The sequence below is a fragment of the Varanus komodoensis genome, unplaced genomic scaffold, assembly GCF_004798865.1.
Source record: "Varanus komodoensis strain SLA01 unplaced genomic scaffold, ASM479886v1 scaffold2, whole genome shotgun sequence".
In the NCBI taxonomy this organism is placed as follows: Eukaryota; Metazoa; Chordata; class Lepidosauria; order Squamata; family Varanidae; genus Varanus; species Varanus komodoensis.
In genome coordinates this window covers 13,032,084-13,046,771 of record NW_025335568.1, presented here as the reverse complement: position 1 = coordinate 13,046,771, position 14,688 = coordinate 13,032,084, and the positions used below count along the sequence as shown (strand labels likewise).

The following is a 14,688-nucleotide window of genomic DNA, read 5'->3' as shown; positions in this document are numbered from 1 at the left end:
AGAAAACAAAAATCCAACACAGAACCAATGCTGGATCATACGAGTGTGAAAGCAATGTGAGAAAAACAATCGCGATGCAGATGGTCCAACTGAACTTGGGAGGAAAAGAGTGGAGGTGTTCATTCCAAAGGCATTCTGCAGCTCGAAGGGAGGAGATCAGAGAACTCTCTGTCCCTTTGCTATACAAATGGCAACATTCTCCTATTTGCAGGTAAGGCTGCAGGCAGCCTATGTGAGTGTCACTCACCTCGATCTCCTTACAAGGAATTCCTTGCTCCAGCAGGCCTCGAAGCATCCGGATAGTTGACTTTAATTTGGTGCCCGTGTACTTGCCCGAGGGAAGCACTTGGACAACTGGAAGGGCAGCAAGTTCTTCATTGGTGACTAAGGGGCTATCTGGCACACAGGAGATGAATTTATTGGCATCTATAAAAACGCACATAAAGAGGGGAGCCCACATTGCACTGCCGTCCCCTGGAATACGGCCCTGGTTCCCTGCATGGCAGCGCACCTCCCTTTCAGGTGGTCGGCGGCTGATTAAAACCTAGCACAGCAATTGCTTTTATAGAGGCCACTCATAAATAACCCATGTGGCAAACGGTTTTCCTTCTCCATTATTCCACATGCTCAATGCTTCCCACTTTCTACCAACAGCCCCTTTCTTGCATTTTCCTAGCAGAAAGTAATTTAACAAACTGACTGCTTTGCCTATTTCTCAGCACAATCTGCAAAACACAACTCTTCTCTCTGGGGTCAATTCCATAAAGATGAATGGTGAGAGATTCTGGGGAGGCAAAAGGCGTTCTTGATATAGCCGGACTGTCAGACGAGGGAATTTGCTACCACAGGGTGCCATGACAGCCACAACCTAGAATGGCTTTAAAAGGGGAACAGCCATATTCATGGAGGATGGGCTATGAGTCCTGACGGCTGCATGCTACCTCCAGATTCAGGGGGAGCTGGCTTTTTTTGCCAGGTGCTGAGGAACAAGGGCAGCAAAAAGCTCCTGTACCCACACCCTCTGTGTGAGATTCCCATCGGCATCTTGCTAGCCACTGTGGCAACAGAATGCTGGACTACACAGGGCTTTGGTTTGACTGTCATCGTGTAATTCATGGTGTCTAGCAGAAAGAGGAGGCTTGATAGTAAGCTGTAGTCTTGGATGCAGGTGCCTAGAAAGTACTTGGCAATTCTTGAGCCCCAACTGGGCGAAAAGTAGCCATGCCAAAGGAAATCAAAGGGAGGCATTTTCTGACATACTGACCAGTCATCCTTGTTAAGAATCAATACACCAGGCAACTCTGCAACCGGGGCTCGACTACAGAGTTGCTGGCTATGCACCGTCACTTCTGAACACAGAGGAAACAGGTGCTTCGCAAAGAGTAGGTCACAGGCCCAATCCAGTTAAAGGGATGGGAAGAACCTCTTCTGAAGACTCTGGAAAGTCACTGCTAAAAGTAGACTATGGTGAGCTAAAATGCTTGGTTTAAGAAAGCTTCCTATGTGGCAACCATTTTATATGGGAGACTATGCTGGACGCAGCTGGAGTGGAGGCTCCCGGCTACTGGAATTTCAGCCTGCTCTGAATGTGTGACTCTGTCCAGGGCAGGGCAGGGCAGGGCAGGGCAGGCTAATTTCGTCACTGAAATGTGATAAAATGTGGCAAGCTGAACCGTATCTACTCAGAAAATTCCACTGGCTTGTTACCTTTCACAGACTGTGGCTGGTTTAATGATTCAATTGGCAACTCCTCGCTTCCCCAGGTAATCTCGTCTTCCTCTCCCTGACCCATCAAAGGTTGCTGAAGTAATCTTGAAAAGACAAACATTTCCTTAAGAGACCTCAAAGAGCTGTGAAATAATCTGGGGGAAAAATCTGTCCATGATGGCATGAAATTGGCCCACTCTTTTGAGCTGTAAACTCAGTAAGCTCAGTTGTAAATCAGAAAATTAGGGCAAAATTTGAGCGGGATGGCCTTGGGTATCTGGGCAGCCAAAATGCTCACAGCACATCCCATCCTGGAGCTCTTGTGCTTTTCCAGATCTGTTTCTGAACAGGCCTGTGATCTGCTATCTCTCAGGAGGGCACAGTTGCCAGTCGTGATTCCAACGGCCACGTGGTGCAACACCTGTCGCATCCCAAGGCCTTAACTGATCCCTCAGCCAAATCCCCACAAATAAATGCCCACTAATGGTGCCCTTGCCTCTAGCAATGCAAATTACCTTTTCCACTGAGCAGAGTGAGCTATATAAGCATTTTCCAGGATTTCCAGGGAAGGGAGACCCTTTTCTCCACATCTTCCCTGCAGCAATCCGAATATGGATTGCTCTTTTCCTGCTGCTGCTACCATAGCAGAAGCAGTAATTTTACTAGGATTGCAAGTGTGTGTGTGTGAGTTACTCCCAACTCCTTGCCAGTATCACATGCAGTCCTCAGGACAAAAAGGTTGTGGATCCCGTCAAGATCCTCCGGTTAGCTCCTTACTGTTGGGTGCTCTAACTTAGCTCAGGTCAGCAGTGCTTCTACGGCAGGGGTCTCAAACGCGCGGCCTGCGGGCCCATTGCCGGGACGGGCGGGGCACGGGGGAGGGGCCCTGCGGCCTTCAAAGCACCGGCGGCGCCTGGGCCGGCCGTGGGATGAGCGGCCCACCACCACCGCGGTGGTGGAATACTTGATGCGGCCCAGCCTCACCCAGACTCTACTCCCAGCGGCCCCCAGGTCAGTTGAGTTTGAGACCCCTGGTCTACGCTGTCCCATCTCCAGGATTCTAGGCCAGCTCAGGGTCCCTGTGTGACCACTGAATGCTACATCCAGCCCTATATGAGCTTGCGTACATTTTCGGGAAAAGAGCTCACCTTTCAGAAATCCTTTTGTCATTACAGTGCTCTTCGCAGCCATTTATTTGGGGTGGCTAGGAAGAAAAACAAGGTAAAATGGTTGAACGAATAGTTCAGTGGCTCATAACTCATTCCAGCAGAGGTGGGTGTGGACTTTCCAAGAAGGAACAAAATTCCCTGCCTTTCCGTAATGGATTACTCTTCGTGAAAGAGGAGAATCTCGGCAAATGTTGCACTGGCAATTCTTTCGCGCTACTATCTTGCTTCAGGGCCTTGTTAGACAATCACAGGCCTTTTTAAAAGTCTTCAAAGAGTTTCTGCTCTTGTGGGATTTTTGCCATTGTGTGATATTCCTGCAGGAGACTTTTGCACCAGAGAAACAGAGGTACTGAGGAAGGATAACCTGGCTACAGGTGGATACAGAGACCATTTCCCCTCTTTTTTTCCAAAAAGAAGGAAAGAAACAGGGGAAACTAGGGAATGTAGCGCCTTCAAAGAACTGGGCAGCATCTGGTTACCAGGTCTAGTACTTTAATTTAAAAATGGATATCCCAAATTTTAAAAAGCAAATTAACAAATTGTGATAAACATATTACAATTAAAACATGTATAAAACTAATCTAGCAAGAGATTCAAAAGCAGAAGCAGTAAATAAGTAAAATGTATTTCTAATGTGTTTGAGAAGTTTGATATTATTCTGTTTAAATGATAATGCCATAATTGCCTCCACATCTATTTTACCTCTGGAAAATCTTCAGGCAGGGATGACCCATCACAGTCTGTGTCTTCCGATTTCTCTTCTGAAAGCTTCCCATTTGTCTCTATAGGAAACGAAACACGATGCATAATTAACATTTATTAAAACATTAGGTGAGTTTTAAAAAAAAACGGCGAGAAATCCAAAAGCAGCACTAGAAAATGAGTCACAAGATTCCATACAGTAATCAATGCAACTTAAAAGCCTGTTGAAAAGGATGTCTTAAGGGTTCACTTAAACAAAGAGAAGGAGTCAGGTGGAATTCCCCAGAAATGATATTTCAAAAATTAGGTGTCACTGCAAGAAACATTCCTTCTCTCAATGAAAAATGGCAGTTTTTTGCAAGTTTCACATAAATGCCATATTGCTCAGTTCCCAAGATTATCCTTAAACAGATCCTCCAGTTTTGGATCTGTAGCTATACACACCGAAACAAGGGTAAAAAGTGTTTTGCTACTGATACAGGTCAAGGGATTTGCAAACAGATTACTTTAAGCAGCGCGGCTGGTATTCTAGGGACAAACGTTTTATGTGAAGTTAATGAATCTGCAAACTAAAATAGAATGAAGAAGACTTCTGCACTATGCTGACCTCTGCAGCAGACCTCCTAAAAATCAGTCTTGCAAAACTACATCAGTTCTGGAATGGCCCCGTTTATAGAGCTGTGCAGTTCCTCTTTGCCAGTATGTGCTACGAACGAAAGGGGCAGTTATTCTTGGCATGTGTTCCAAGGTCAGGCAGACTTGGACTCATCAGATGAGGGATCCTGGGAACCAGAATCCTCAGAGGTTGAAAGGGAAGAAGTGTGGGGGCAAGTGTTATCTAAGGAAACCCTCTTCAGGTGTTCAGGTGGACATTGTGAATAGTCTGGAATTACAAGTGCAGGGAGGGGACATGGGAGAAACAGAGCGAGTCAGAAGGGGTCTCCTGGGCCATCTAGTCTGACCCCCGGCTCCAGCCAGCTCCACTCACGACATGCCTACCATGTGTATGTCCAGCCTATCCTTAAACACCCTCACGGATGGGGCCTCAACCACCACCCATGGAAGCCCATTCCATACCCTCGGAGTCTTAACCGTCAGGAAATACTTCCTGGCATCCACGCTAAAACTCGGTTCCCTGAGCTTTGCTCCATTGGAATACATTCTGTGGGCTCCTGCAGCCAGCTGAGCCTGGCATGACTCCGGACCACAAGACATGATGTCAATAGAGATGGGACAACCAGTTGAAGGGCAAAGAACAGAAAAGAGGCTTTCCCATTCCCAAAGGGGTCCTCCTAGAGGGAAGCAGCCCAAGGATACTCAAAAGGAGGGTTATTGGAAGTAGTTGCTAGATTGGGTTCAATGATCTACTCTATGCATGCTCAGAGACACAATCTTTGTTATTTGTGTTTATTGGAAGTGCACTGGAGAATAAAGAGCCTTTGCCAAAAAATGGTTTGTCGTTCTGGAAGAGCGAAGGGGGAAACCGAGCTCACAACAGCATGCAGGGTAGTCTAACAGTTATGCAACTGTACCTGGCACATGGTTTGCAGCTATGGCGTTACTACGGTTTAACAGGTTCTGGGCTTCCTCATCGACAACATCTAGAAGGTACTGGATGACTTCATTGTGATCCTCCTCATCATAAGAATCTTCATCTTGTAGTTCTGCTTTAAAATTAAAAAGACACATCAATTATTCTTGCAGGAGAAAGAAAGCACAACATACATGCAATCATGTACTGTGAGGTTTCGTGTATATCTTTAAATGTCATACCAGTGTTTAGATTCCTTTTCTTTGCTTTTTAATATTAGGCAAACCTTCAAAAATGCCCAAACACACCATCCTTCTACCGTCCCTGGAAACAAATGAAAGCATGACCGTGCTATCCCATGCTGGTGACTCAGACGTAAGTGGGTCTCACTCTTCACAAAGTGTTTCGGTTTGCAGTCATACCATCTAAAATCCATATAATAGGTTGTATCTAATCTGAGTTGCAGTACAGGCAGTCCCCGAGTTATGAGCGAGTTACAAACAACCTGCATTTATGAGCTGCCATAAGGCCTATTCATTAAAAAAAAATATTGCAGAAAGTCACCATAGAGAAGAAGTGAAAGGGGAGGGAGGGAGGCCCCCAGAGCATGCCTCCCTGCCCTGCCCTGCCCATCCGGAGGGGGAAATCTCTCTGGCGTCTCCTTGCTACAAAGAGGAGACACTGCCGGATCTGGGCAGGGAGGGCCCTAGACATATCTGCAGTTTTTCCACTTTCCTGTGCTCCTAACACCCACGAATGTGGAGGGCAGACTCTATGTGGTCCGACTTGCATACAAATTTGACTTAAAGACTAATTTCCATTTTCTCAGGAACGGAACTCGTTAGTGACCCAGTGACTGCCTGTAGCAGTACCTGACATTTTATCCCATCTTTTCTCTTATTTATTTAATTTCTATACCACCCAACAGTCAAAGCTGTCTTGTAAGGAACCCAAGTTACTTAAGTCATAACTAACCAAAGCCTCATTCATTTCACCCAGTGTCCTTGAGTAGGACTATCAATGGGTACAACTCATAGGACCACCTTGGATGCAACACTTACTGACTGAATAATGAAAGGTTTCACACTTCCTTGGGATTGTGCACTTTCCCATCCTTTCAGGTGTGGCTCTGAGTCTTGATCTTTGATTGATAATTTTTATCTTGTTCAAAGCATAGCCAAAAGTGTGTTGTCTAAACTAACTATGGTTAGTGAAATAATTCTTTTTCAAACCAGTGTATGAAACTGGCTTGCATCAAGTAACCAGAACTGGTATTAACGCAGTTTAGGGTTTGGACAACACATGTGAACTGTAGCTGAAACGAAGGCAGAAGCTTCTGATCGCCATCTTGCAGCTGGGCCAGAGAAGAGGGGAGCACAAACCCAGGGGAAGCTCGGCTCGTTCCCTGTGCAATAAACTTGGGTTTAGTGTTATGCCCAAATACAGCCATGGTAGGACAGAAATGGGGATGTGCATGTACGGCATTTAGAATGGCCAGTGTTCAAAGCTACTCCTGCAGCTATCCTTGAAGAGCACACTGAACTGAAGCAATTAGGAAATGATCACAATTAGCTTCCATGCGATCGTGCAAAACTTTCCAATTTCTACATATCAAGGTTTTGTCAAAGTCTACCTGGATTGAATCTGGTAAAAGTGGAATTTTCTCACCATCCCATGACCATGGTCTCTCTTTTGCCATGCTTCCATCTCCTTACTCTGCTGCCACTCATAATTAAGAAATTTGTATTGCAAGCTCATCAAGGAAGGCACCTATTTTCCACAGTGTCATCTATACTGATGGCACTACAAAAATCAATGACTGGACAATGTGATTGTTTAATCACACAGATCAGAGGTCCTGAGCCTGCAGCTCAGCTGAGGCCCACTGTGAGCGACTGACCAAATTCCTTCTTCTGATTTGTTTCGCCATAAGACATCCCCATATGCGATGTGCTTTTCCCACTGCTGCTAGCAGTGAGGAATGGGTGACCTATTTGTTATGCTCAAAATCCTACGAGCTAGGCTCCAGCAGTATGTGGACCGAGAACTACCAGGAGTACAGGCAGGATTTTGAAGAGGGAGAGGGACTAGAGATCAAATTGCCAACATATGCTGGATCATGGAGAAAGCTAGGGAGTTCCAGAAAAACATCTACTCCTGCTTAATTAACTATGCTAAAGCCTTTGATTGTGTGGATCACAACAAATTGTGGCAAGTTCTTAAAGAGATGGGAGTACCAGACCATCTTATTTGTCTCTTGAGAAACCTATTTGCGGGTCAAGAAGCAACAGTGAGAACTGGACACGGAACCACTGATTGGTTCAACATTGAGATAGGAGTTCAGCAAGGCTGTATACTGTCGCCCTGCCTATTTAACTTGTATGCAGAGCACATCATGAGAAAGGTGGGGCTGGATGAATCTCCAGTTGGAATTAAGATTGCTGGGAGAAATATCAACAACCTCAGATATGCAGATGATACCACTCTCATGGCAGAAAGTGGAGAGGAACTAAAGAGCCTCTTGATGCGGGTGAAGGAGGAGAGTGCAAAAGTTGGCTTGAAACTCAACATTAAGAAAACTAAGATCATGGCATCCAGTCCTCTCACTTCCTGGCAAATAGATGGGGAAGAAATGGAGGTAGTGACAGATTTTATTTTCCTGGGCGCCAAGATCACTGCAGATGGGGACTGCAGCCAAGAAATTAAAAGACGCTTGCTCCTGAGGAGGAAAGCTATGGCAAATCTAGACAGCATACTAAAGAGCAGAGACATCACCCTGCCAACAAAAGTGCGTATAGTCAAGGCTATGGTTTTCCCAGTTGCAATGTATGGCTGTGAAAGCTGGACCATAAGGCTGAGCGCCAAAGGATTGAGGCCTTTGAATTGTGGTGCTGGAGGAGACTCCTGCAAGTCCAGTGGACCGCAAGACGATCAAACCGGTCAGTCCTAGAGGAGATCAACCCTGACTGCTCTTTACAAGGCCAGATCCTGAAGATGAAACTCAGATACTTTGGCCACCTAATGAGAAGGAAGGACTCCCTGGAGAAGAGCCTAATGCTGGGAACAATAGATGGCAAAAGAAGGGGATGGCAGAGGATGAGGTGGCTGGATGGAGTCACTGAGGCAGTTGGTGTGAGCTTAAGTGGGCTCCGGGGGATGGTGGAGGACAGGAAGGCCTGGAGGAATGTTGTCCATGGGGTCGCGATGGGTCGGACATGACTTCGCGACTAACAACAACAACAACAATCCCTGTGTCAGCATCATGCACAGTCCTTGGCATGGTAAAGGCTGTGCGCCTTTTGTATAGCTAATTACAGTAATACAGCAAGTACAGACAACATAGTCATAAAACAAAGAAAACTGTAGGGGTGCATTATTAGTAATAATAATACTCAGTGTATTCCAGTGCACTCCAAAAAGCAGGAGTGCATAAAGGGGCCACATTACCTGAAGGATAATTTCTTCTCACATATACCTGCCCAGTCCTTGCAATTCTCTCTCTCCAGGTGCCCGTGCTGAATGAGCTGAGGCAGATGGCTATGGGGGCTTTTTCAGTGGTGGCCCCTTGGATGCAGCATGTCCTCCCCAGAGAGACTTGCCAGGCATCACCACTGTAGTCTTCTTGGTACCAGGTGAAGACCGACTTATTTTGCCAGTTTTCAGTTATGTTTTAAATGCGAATTGCTATGTTTTCAGATATTCCTTTGCCACTGGTTTTTCTTCCAGCTCTCTTGTGTTTTAAACCTTCAAGATGTGCATGCTATGGTTTACTGTATCATTGCATTTTATGTTTTTAAGTTTTATGAACCAGCTTCAGTGACTGCATGTTACAGAAATGTAAACTTCAATGAGGTCACAACTTTTACCACTCCATTCTCCTTACCTGAGTTGTTATTGTAGCTGGAAAAATCAGAAGCCTGACCAGCAGCGTCACTTGGGGGCATTTCTTTACAGACAGAGACATGTGCTGGCCCTTTTGGCTGGTGGCTGCTGTTAATTTCACCATTAATCTAGCAAAATCAAGAAGTGAGAGTCAGTTTTCTGTTTAAACATGAATTGCAATATGGGTTTTGATGCTTTGGCCCAAGGATAAAATAAGAGCTATAAGTCCTTGGTGAGGCATATGATTTATATGGATAGGATCTTAGGTTCAGCCTACGGACTGTTCAGGTGCAGGTGAAAAAGACGCTTCTCTGAAACCCTAGAATGCTCTTGTCAATCAAGAAAGCCAATACTGAGCCAAACAGATCAGTAGCTGGACTATGTACAAGAGCAGCTGAAGGCGGTACTGGGGTCAATTCTCCCAGAGTGCAGCATTTCAAGGAGGTTACTTCAGAACCTGACTTTGAGCTGGGAATTCCTAGCTGAAATGCCATGAGATAAGCCAAGAGGCTGTAGAAAGCAGAGCTCGTGTGCTTTGAGGAAAACACTGTTGAACAGGAAGTGGCAGCGTGAGGGTGGATGTAACATGATCAGTCCCACAGTCCAGTATCAGATCAAAAGACCTGACCAATCAGTAACATCTAAGATCTCACAAGCAGCAGGAACCTCCCAGAGGGTGGAGCTAACTCCAATTGGGTGAAAAGGGGAAACCAGCCCCCAACAGCTTCCTATGATGCTAAGAGACAGCATTTGGCAATGACATCAAACCATGAGCTAGGCTTGGGTTAAATGGTTTTTCCTAGACCATGTTCACTAGGGCACAAAGTTTCCCATGGGCAAGTGTTCTGAAAAATATAGCTGTGATCAATGCTAGTGCATTCACCCAAGGATGATAACCACTGGATGACGCTTGTACATCTTGCTAACAATCATGCCCCACACCTGGCTTGCATCCACTGAATTCTTGAGTCACTATGGGTGCACGATGCCACTGATCTTCAACAGGTGGCCCAGGTTCCACATATGCATTGTGGCTCTTTCATTTTCTGAGGATGAAGGGCCTCCTTCCCTTCCCAATCTGCCTTGAAAACTGACATCACACCACTGGTTTGCCTCTTCCTACTGACAACCATCTGCTGAGTGCATGGATTCTGGGAAGTGGGCCTCACCTGGCTAGGTTGGAGGACCCAAGGTACTTCTTCCCATGTGCTGAGAAGAGGAAGACCATGACATGAGGTTCCCCCGCCCCATGTTTCTACTGATGTAAAATTTGTCCTGGGCCAACTGCTGTCCTTTAAAGAGACGCCTCTCATAGGACCCCTTTCCACCTGCAGAACCTGCAAGGGTGAACACAGCCCAACTGTATCCTGACTACTTACCTTGGGCACATGTGCTTCAGATCCTGTTTCTGCTTTGACGCAGGGTTCTCCATGAAAGTGGCCTTAAAAACAGCGGGGGAAGAGGACAGGATGGGTAATTTGTCGACAAATTACTTCTAAGGTTTTGTATCTCCAGAGACAGCAGATCTAACCATTTGGGACGAAAATTGGCATTCCTCATGGGAACATTACAAACTTGCTGTGTTCATATCCAAACCCTAGCTCAAAAGGCTTTCCATGACATCCGTACTTCCTAGGAAATGGGTCCCATGAGGGGAAGGGTATTGCTCAGTGAGCAGGGCCATACACTCCGATGAAAGACCCCAGCTTTGACGGCCAGGTAGCCCTGAAGAGTCACTCATTCAAGACAAACATGGTCTGGTTTGGGATAAGGCAGCTGCCCGTGTTTCTGTGCAAATTCGCTTAAACATCCATTTGAGAAATCACCCATAGCATTATTTCTCATGTCTAAAGCATCAGCAGATGGCCTTCACAATGCGCATTTAAAATACAATACGCTTACCATTGTGCTTGACTGAACTCAGGCCAAAGCTGTCGGAGTTTTTGGACCTTGGAAACACTGGATGACCGTCCCTGAAAGAAGAAGAAGAAACCCCATATTCAAAATTCTGCCAATGATTTAAAATGCACCGCCTCTCTCTCACACACACCAATATATACATTATCAGTAAAAGCAATGTTTCACAAATTTATTAAGTAGGAACTGATCCCATAAGGTCTGACCAAAGAATTCTGAGGCTAGAATTACTGTGAACAGAAGGGCATGTTATGTGGCACTTCATAGTGCAGAGAAGAGTTTTCTTTTATGAATGCTAGAAGAAGGGACTTCTTGTAAATTGAATCCCGTACGTTGCAAATGGGCCTTTAGGGTCAAGGTACAGGTCACTTGGCAAATTTCACTTCGTTATCACTTGAAGGGCCAAGCTACCAAGATAAGGCAGGTAACAAAGGTGGAATGCTGCCCTCTGCCAATCTCATTACTAAAGTATCAGATTTTATTATTTTTTTCCATTATACAATGAATGATTAGCAGTTCCTTCAGTAAAATTCTACCTAATGACCATCTTTACATTCATCTGTTCTAGCCCACAAATAATTTTTTCAGCAGGAGTGAGAACGTCAGATCTGAGGACCACAATTGACCTACCAGGATTCCCCAGGTGGTTATTTTCCCTCTTCTAACCTCAGTCTTTCTCCTCATCCTCTAGTCCTTTGGTGACTTCTTGGCTTTGTGCAGTTTTCCTCTTATTCTAAAAGGCTGAAATGTTCACTACTAAGAATTACTTTACTGACAGTAAGCGCTTAAAAGCTACTAATATGTTTGGTGCCCAGGCCCTTCCAGATTGAGAGCTTTCCAAATAGAGTTCCCAAGATGGTCTGAAATCTGCTTGGATCTCCCTCAAATGCTCACTCTTCATTAGTGCAAAGATTACTATTTCAATCATCCGTAACTGCAGTGCAGGAGGAAAGTCAGCGCTCCAGAGTTGGACTGGCATGGATCCCAGGGCCAGGAGAAAGCTGCCATGGTGGAACCAAGCAACCAGGGCTGCCACCAGTGCCTGGACCGGAGATGGGGCTTCTGCTATTTCAAATTTCACCACGAAGGACAGGCAGCAATAAATTCGACGGTCGTAGGAAGTACCTGGTTCCTTTCAGTATCACAGTGGGAAGCGACATTTCCAGAACCCTCTTCGCTTCTTTCAGAGTCATTCCCTGAGTGCTGATCCCGTTAATGTAATGGATGATGTCCAGCGTGTGGAGAGTCCCCTCCAGGGCCGCGGCAGATTTGGGACTGATGTCACTAATGTATACGACCTGAGCAAGGCTGTCCTGGCCGCCGGCGAGGGAGAGGCCTGGAGGGAAGGAAAGGAAGTAGCTACATACATGTCCCTCCATTCTAGGCTGTTATACAGAAAGTGCTGCTTCTGCAGCAGGGCCGAGCAACGTCTATGGGTCAGGAGGCCGCATTGCTTGAATGGTTCCCACAAGGGGCCACCACCCTTTCACCCTTCCATTCTGCCAGGAAAAAATCCAGGCGATTCTCCTTTGAAAGAAGGCCTGAAAGAAAACACACTGCTAAAGAAAAACAGCAATTGTGGCAGCAGGAGCTGCAGAGCAAAGCCCAGCCTGCCCACCACGTGAAGCCCCAAGCTGCTTGCCCACGTTCGAGAGCAACGTATTGCGCTCCCGTGCAGGGATGCATGCCACAAAACTTTTGTTTACCCAGGTCTTCTTTGTGGCATGTTAGGACAATGTCAGGCAGCAAATGTGGCATCACAGGTATCTTGGGTAACTCCAGAACACGTCCGAGCACCAGTCGGACCATCTTTGGGGCAGCTCGGAGAAAGCTGACTGCATCAGTGTGGCTCATATTTGTGACGTCTGTATCATTAACCTGTGAAGAAGATGAATAGCAGTCAGAGGGGGAGAGAGAGAGATTTAAGCAGTGGTGCTGATTAAAACAAGCCAACATTTCCAAATGGATTGCCTGATGCTGATGCTGGCTAGCAGTAACATGCCTGCCATGATGACAGTAGGGCAAGGTGGAGAGAAGTCACCGCTTCTTGAGGATCTCTGTTGGAGGGAGGAAACGGTCTGTTTCCAGAACCACCAATACTGTTCAATAAAAGAGAACTACAAATACTATTGATCAGGGATACTAGAACCACAGTCCTCTGCCCTCTTCGGCCAAATCAGGAAGTTCATTAAAGTATATCTCACCTTTCTTCATAAAATATATTCAAGGAGGCTCCCAAGATGTAAAATAGAAGTAATAATATATAACACCAAGTAAGCTGCAATAGCGGACTGCAGGTGGTGCAGTGGTTTAAACCGCTGTGCTGCTGGATCGAAAGGTCGCCGGTTCGAATCTGCACAACCGGGTGAGTTCCCGTTGCTCTGTCCCAGCTCCTGCCAACCTTGCAGTTCGAAAGCATGCAAATGCAAGTAGATAAATAGGTCCCACTTTGGTGGGCAGGTAACAGCGTTCCGTGCACTTCGGTGTTTAGTCATGCCGGCCACATGACCACGGAGACTGTCTGCGGACAAATGCTGGCTCCCTCGGCCAGGAAACGGAGATGAGCACCACCCCCTAGAGTCAGGCATGACTGGATTGCAATGTCAAGGGGAAACCTTTTACCTTTACCTTTAAGCTGCAATAAAAGCAACCTTATAACAAGAACGTGGCAGAATAAAAAAATCACAAAGGAAGTAATTTTAAGAACCATGTGCTGGTCCATAATGAAAATAGCTAGAGAAGCCCAAACTAAATTTAAACCATTATCACCCTATTAATATAAATAAAAACAAACACCATTATGTAAAAACAATACAATACACAAATGTTCATGTACAAAACAGAGTACTAATCTCCTCCCAATTATCACAATGTAGAACACACCTAGCAAAATTGGGCCAGAACGAAATGCCTTTGAAAATAAGTATATTTTCTATCATACCAACAATTCCTAAAACACGACTATAACTCTAAAAAAGCTTTCCCTGGAAATGGACATTTTTGGCCGAGGAGGTCTCTCAAGGAGCCCATGCTATTAGCATACTCATCACATGTCCAAGGACACAGGTGTATGAATCACCTTTAGCTAGTTTGAGCAGCAACCTCAGCGTTGCTGTTGGATCCTAACAGAAACTCAGGGTGTTGAGGGCTTTCCCACAAGGCTAGCCTGCATTTGCACCGTCTCCTCTGAAGTCCTTTTGGCCTGTGTGGCTTTTGCAACATGACAGTCAAGGGGCCAAGAGATTGCGGTTTTTCAATTTCACCTCACCTTGATCAAGCGATCTCCAGGTCGCAATCTCCCATCACTTTTGGCAGGGTCCTGAATAACGTCATGGATGTAACAGCCAATATTATCATTGCCTTTGGTCACCGTGAATCCAAGGCTGCCCTTCTCCGATTTGGTAAGGACAACATGAAGTTCCACCTCCTGCAGAAGAAACACACATTGGTGCCTAGCAAACACAATGCCACTGGGCAGAGTTGCATGTCACAATAAGCCCTGCAAATGAGTCACAATGGGCACAGAGGTCACTGAAGATCCATGGTGCACCTGACAGGTCACTGGACTGTGGGTCCTCAAGTTAGTTCCAGCATGCATTGCAGGGGGTAAAAAACCTGTTTTGTCTCCCCTGTGAAACAGATTTGGCTGAGACGGAGGTTACGCAATGAAAGATATGCTGGGCAGGGATCTGAACATGGCTTAGTACAGTGCTCTGCCTACCACACCACACTGGATCTTTGCTTAATCTTGAAATACAATGTATCTTGGTTTGCATATAT

General features: G+C 45.9%; 1 protein-coding gene across 10 annotated transcripts in view; it reads right to left on the bottom strand.

Moving 5' to 3' along the window:
• PTPN13 (protein tyrosine phosphatase non-receptor type 13) overlaps window positions 1–14,688 on the bottom strand; it is a 161,368-nt gene that overhangs the window by 8,548 nt on the left and 138,132 nt on the right. For 5 of the 10 annotated variants that reach the window (XM_044429300.1, XM_044429303.1, XM_044429306.1 and 2 more), the window contains 11 exons: window positions 14,177–14,335; window positions 12,615–12,786; window positions 12,034–12,244; window positions 10,894–10,964; window positions 10,371–10,432; window positions 8,993–9,119; window positions 5,111–5,245; window positions 3,579–3,658; window positions 2,856–2,911; window positions 1,708–1,811; window positions 248–426 (listed from right to left, as the gene is read on the bottom strand). In XM_044429300.1, the coding sequence (XP_044285235.1) occupies window positions 248–426; window positions 1,708–1,811; window positions 2,856–2,911; window positions 3,579–3,658; window positions 5,111–5,245; window positions 8,993–9,119; window positions 10,371–10,432; window positions 10,894–10,964; window positions 12,034–12,244; window positions 12,615–12,786; window positions 14,177–14,335 (1,356 nt within the window). The remainder of the gene's footprint in view (window positions 1–247; window positions 427–1,707; window positions 1,812–2,855; window positions 2,912–3,578; window positions 3,659–5,110; window positions 5,246–8,992; window positions 9,120–10,370; window positions 10,433–10,893; window positions 10,965–12,033; window positions 12,245–12,614; window positions 12,787–14,176; window positions 14,336–14,688) is intronic. The other 5 variants (XM_044429304.1, XM_044429305.1, XM_044429308.1 and 2 more) reach the window with 2 other exon arrangements.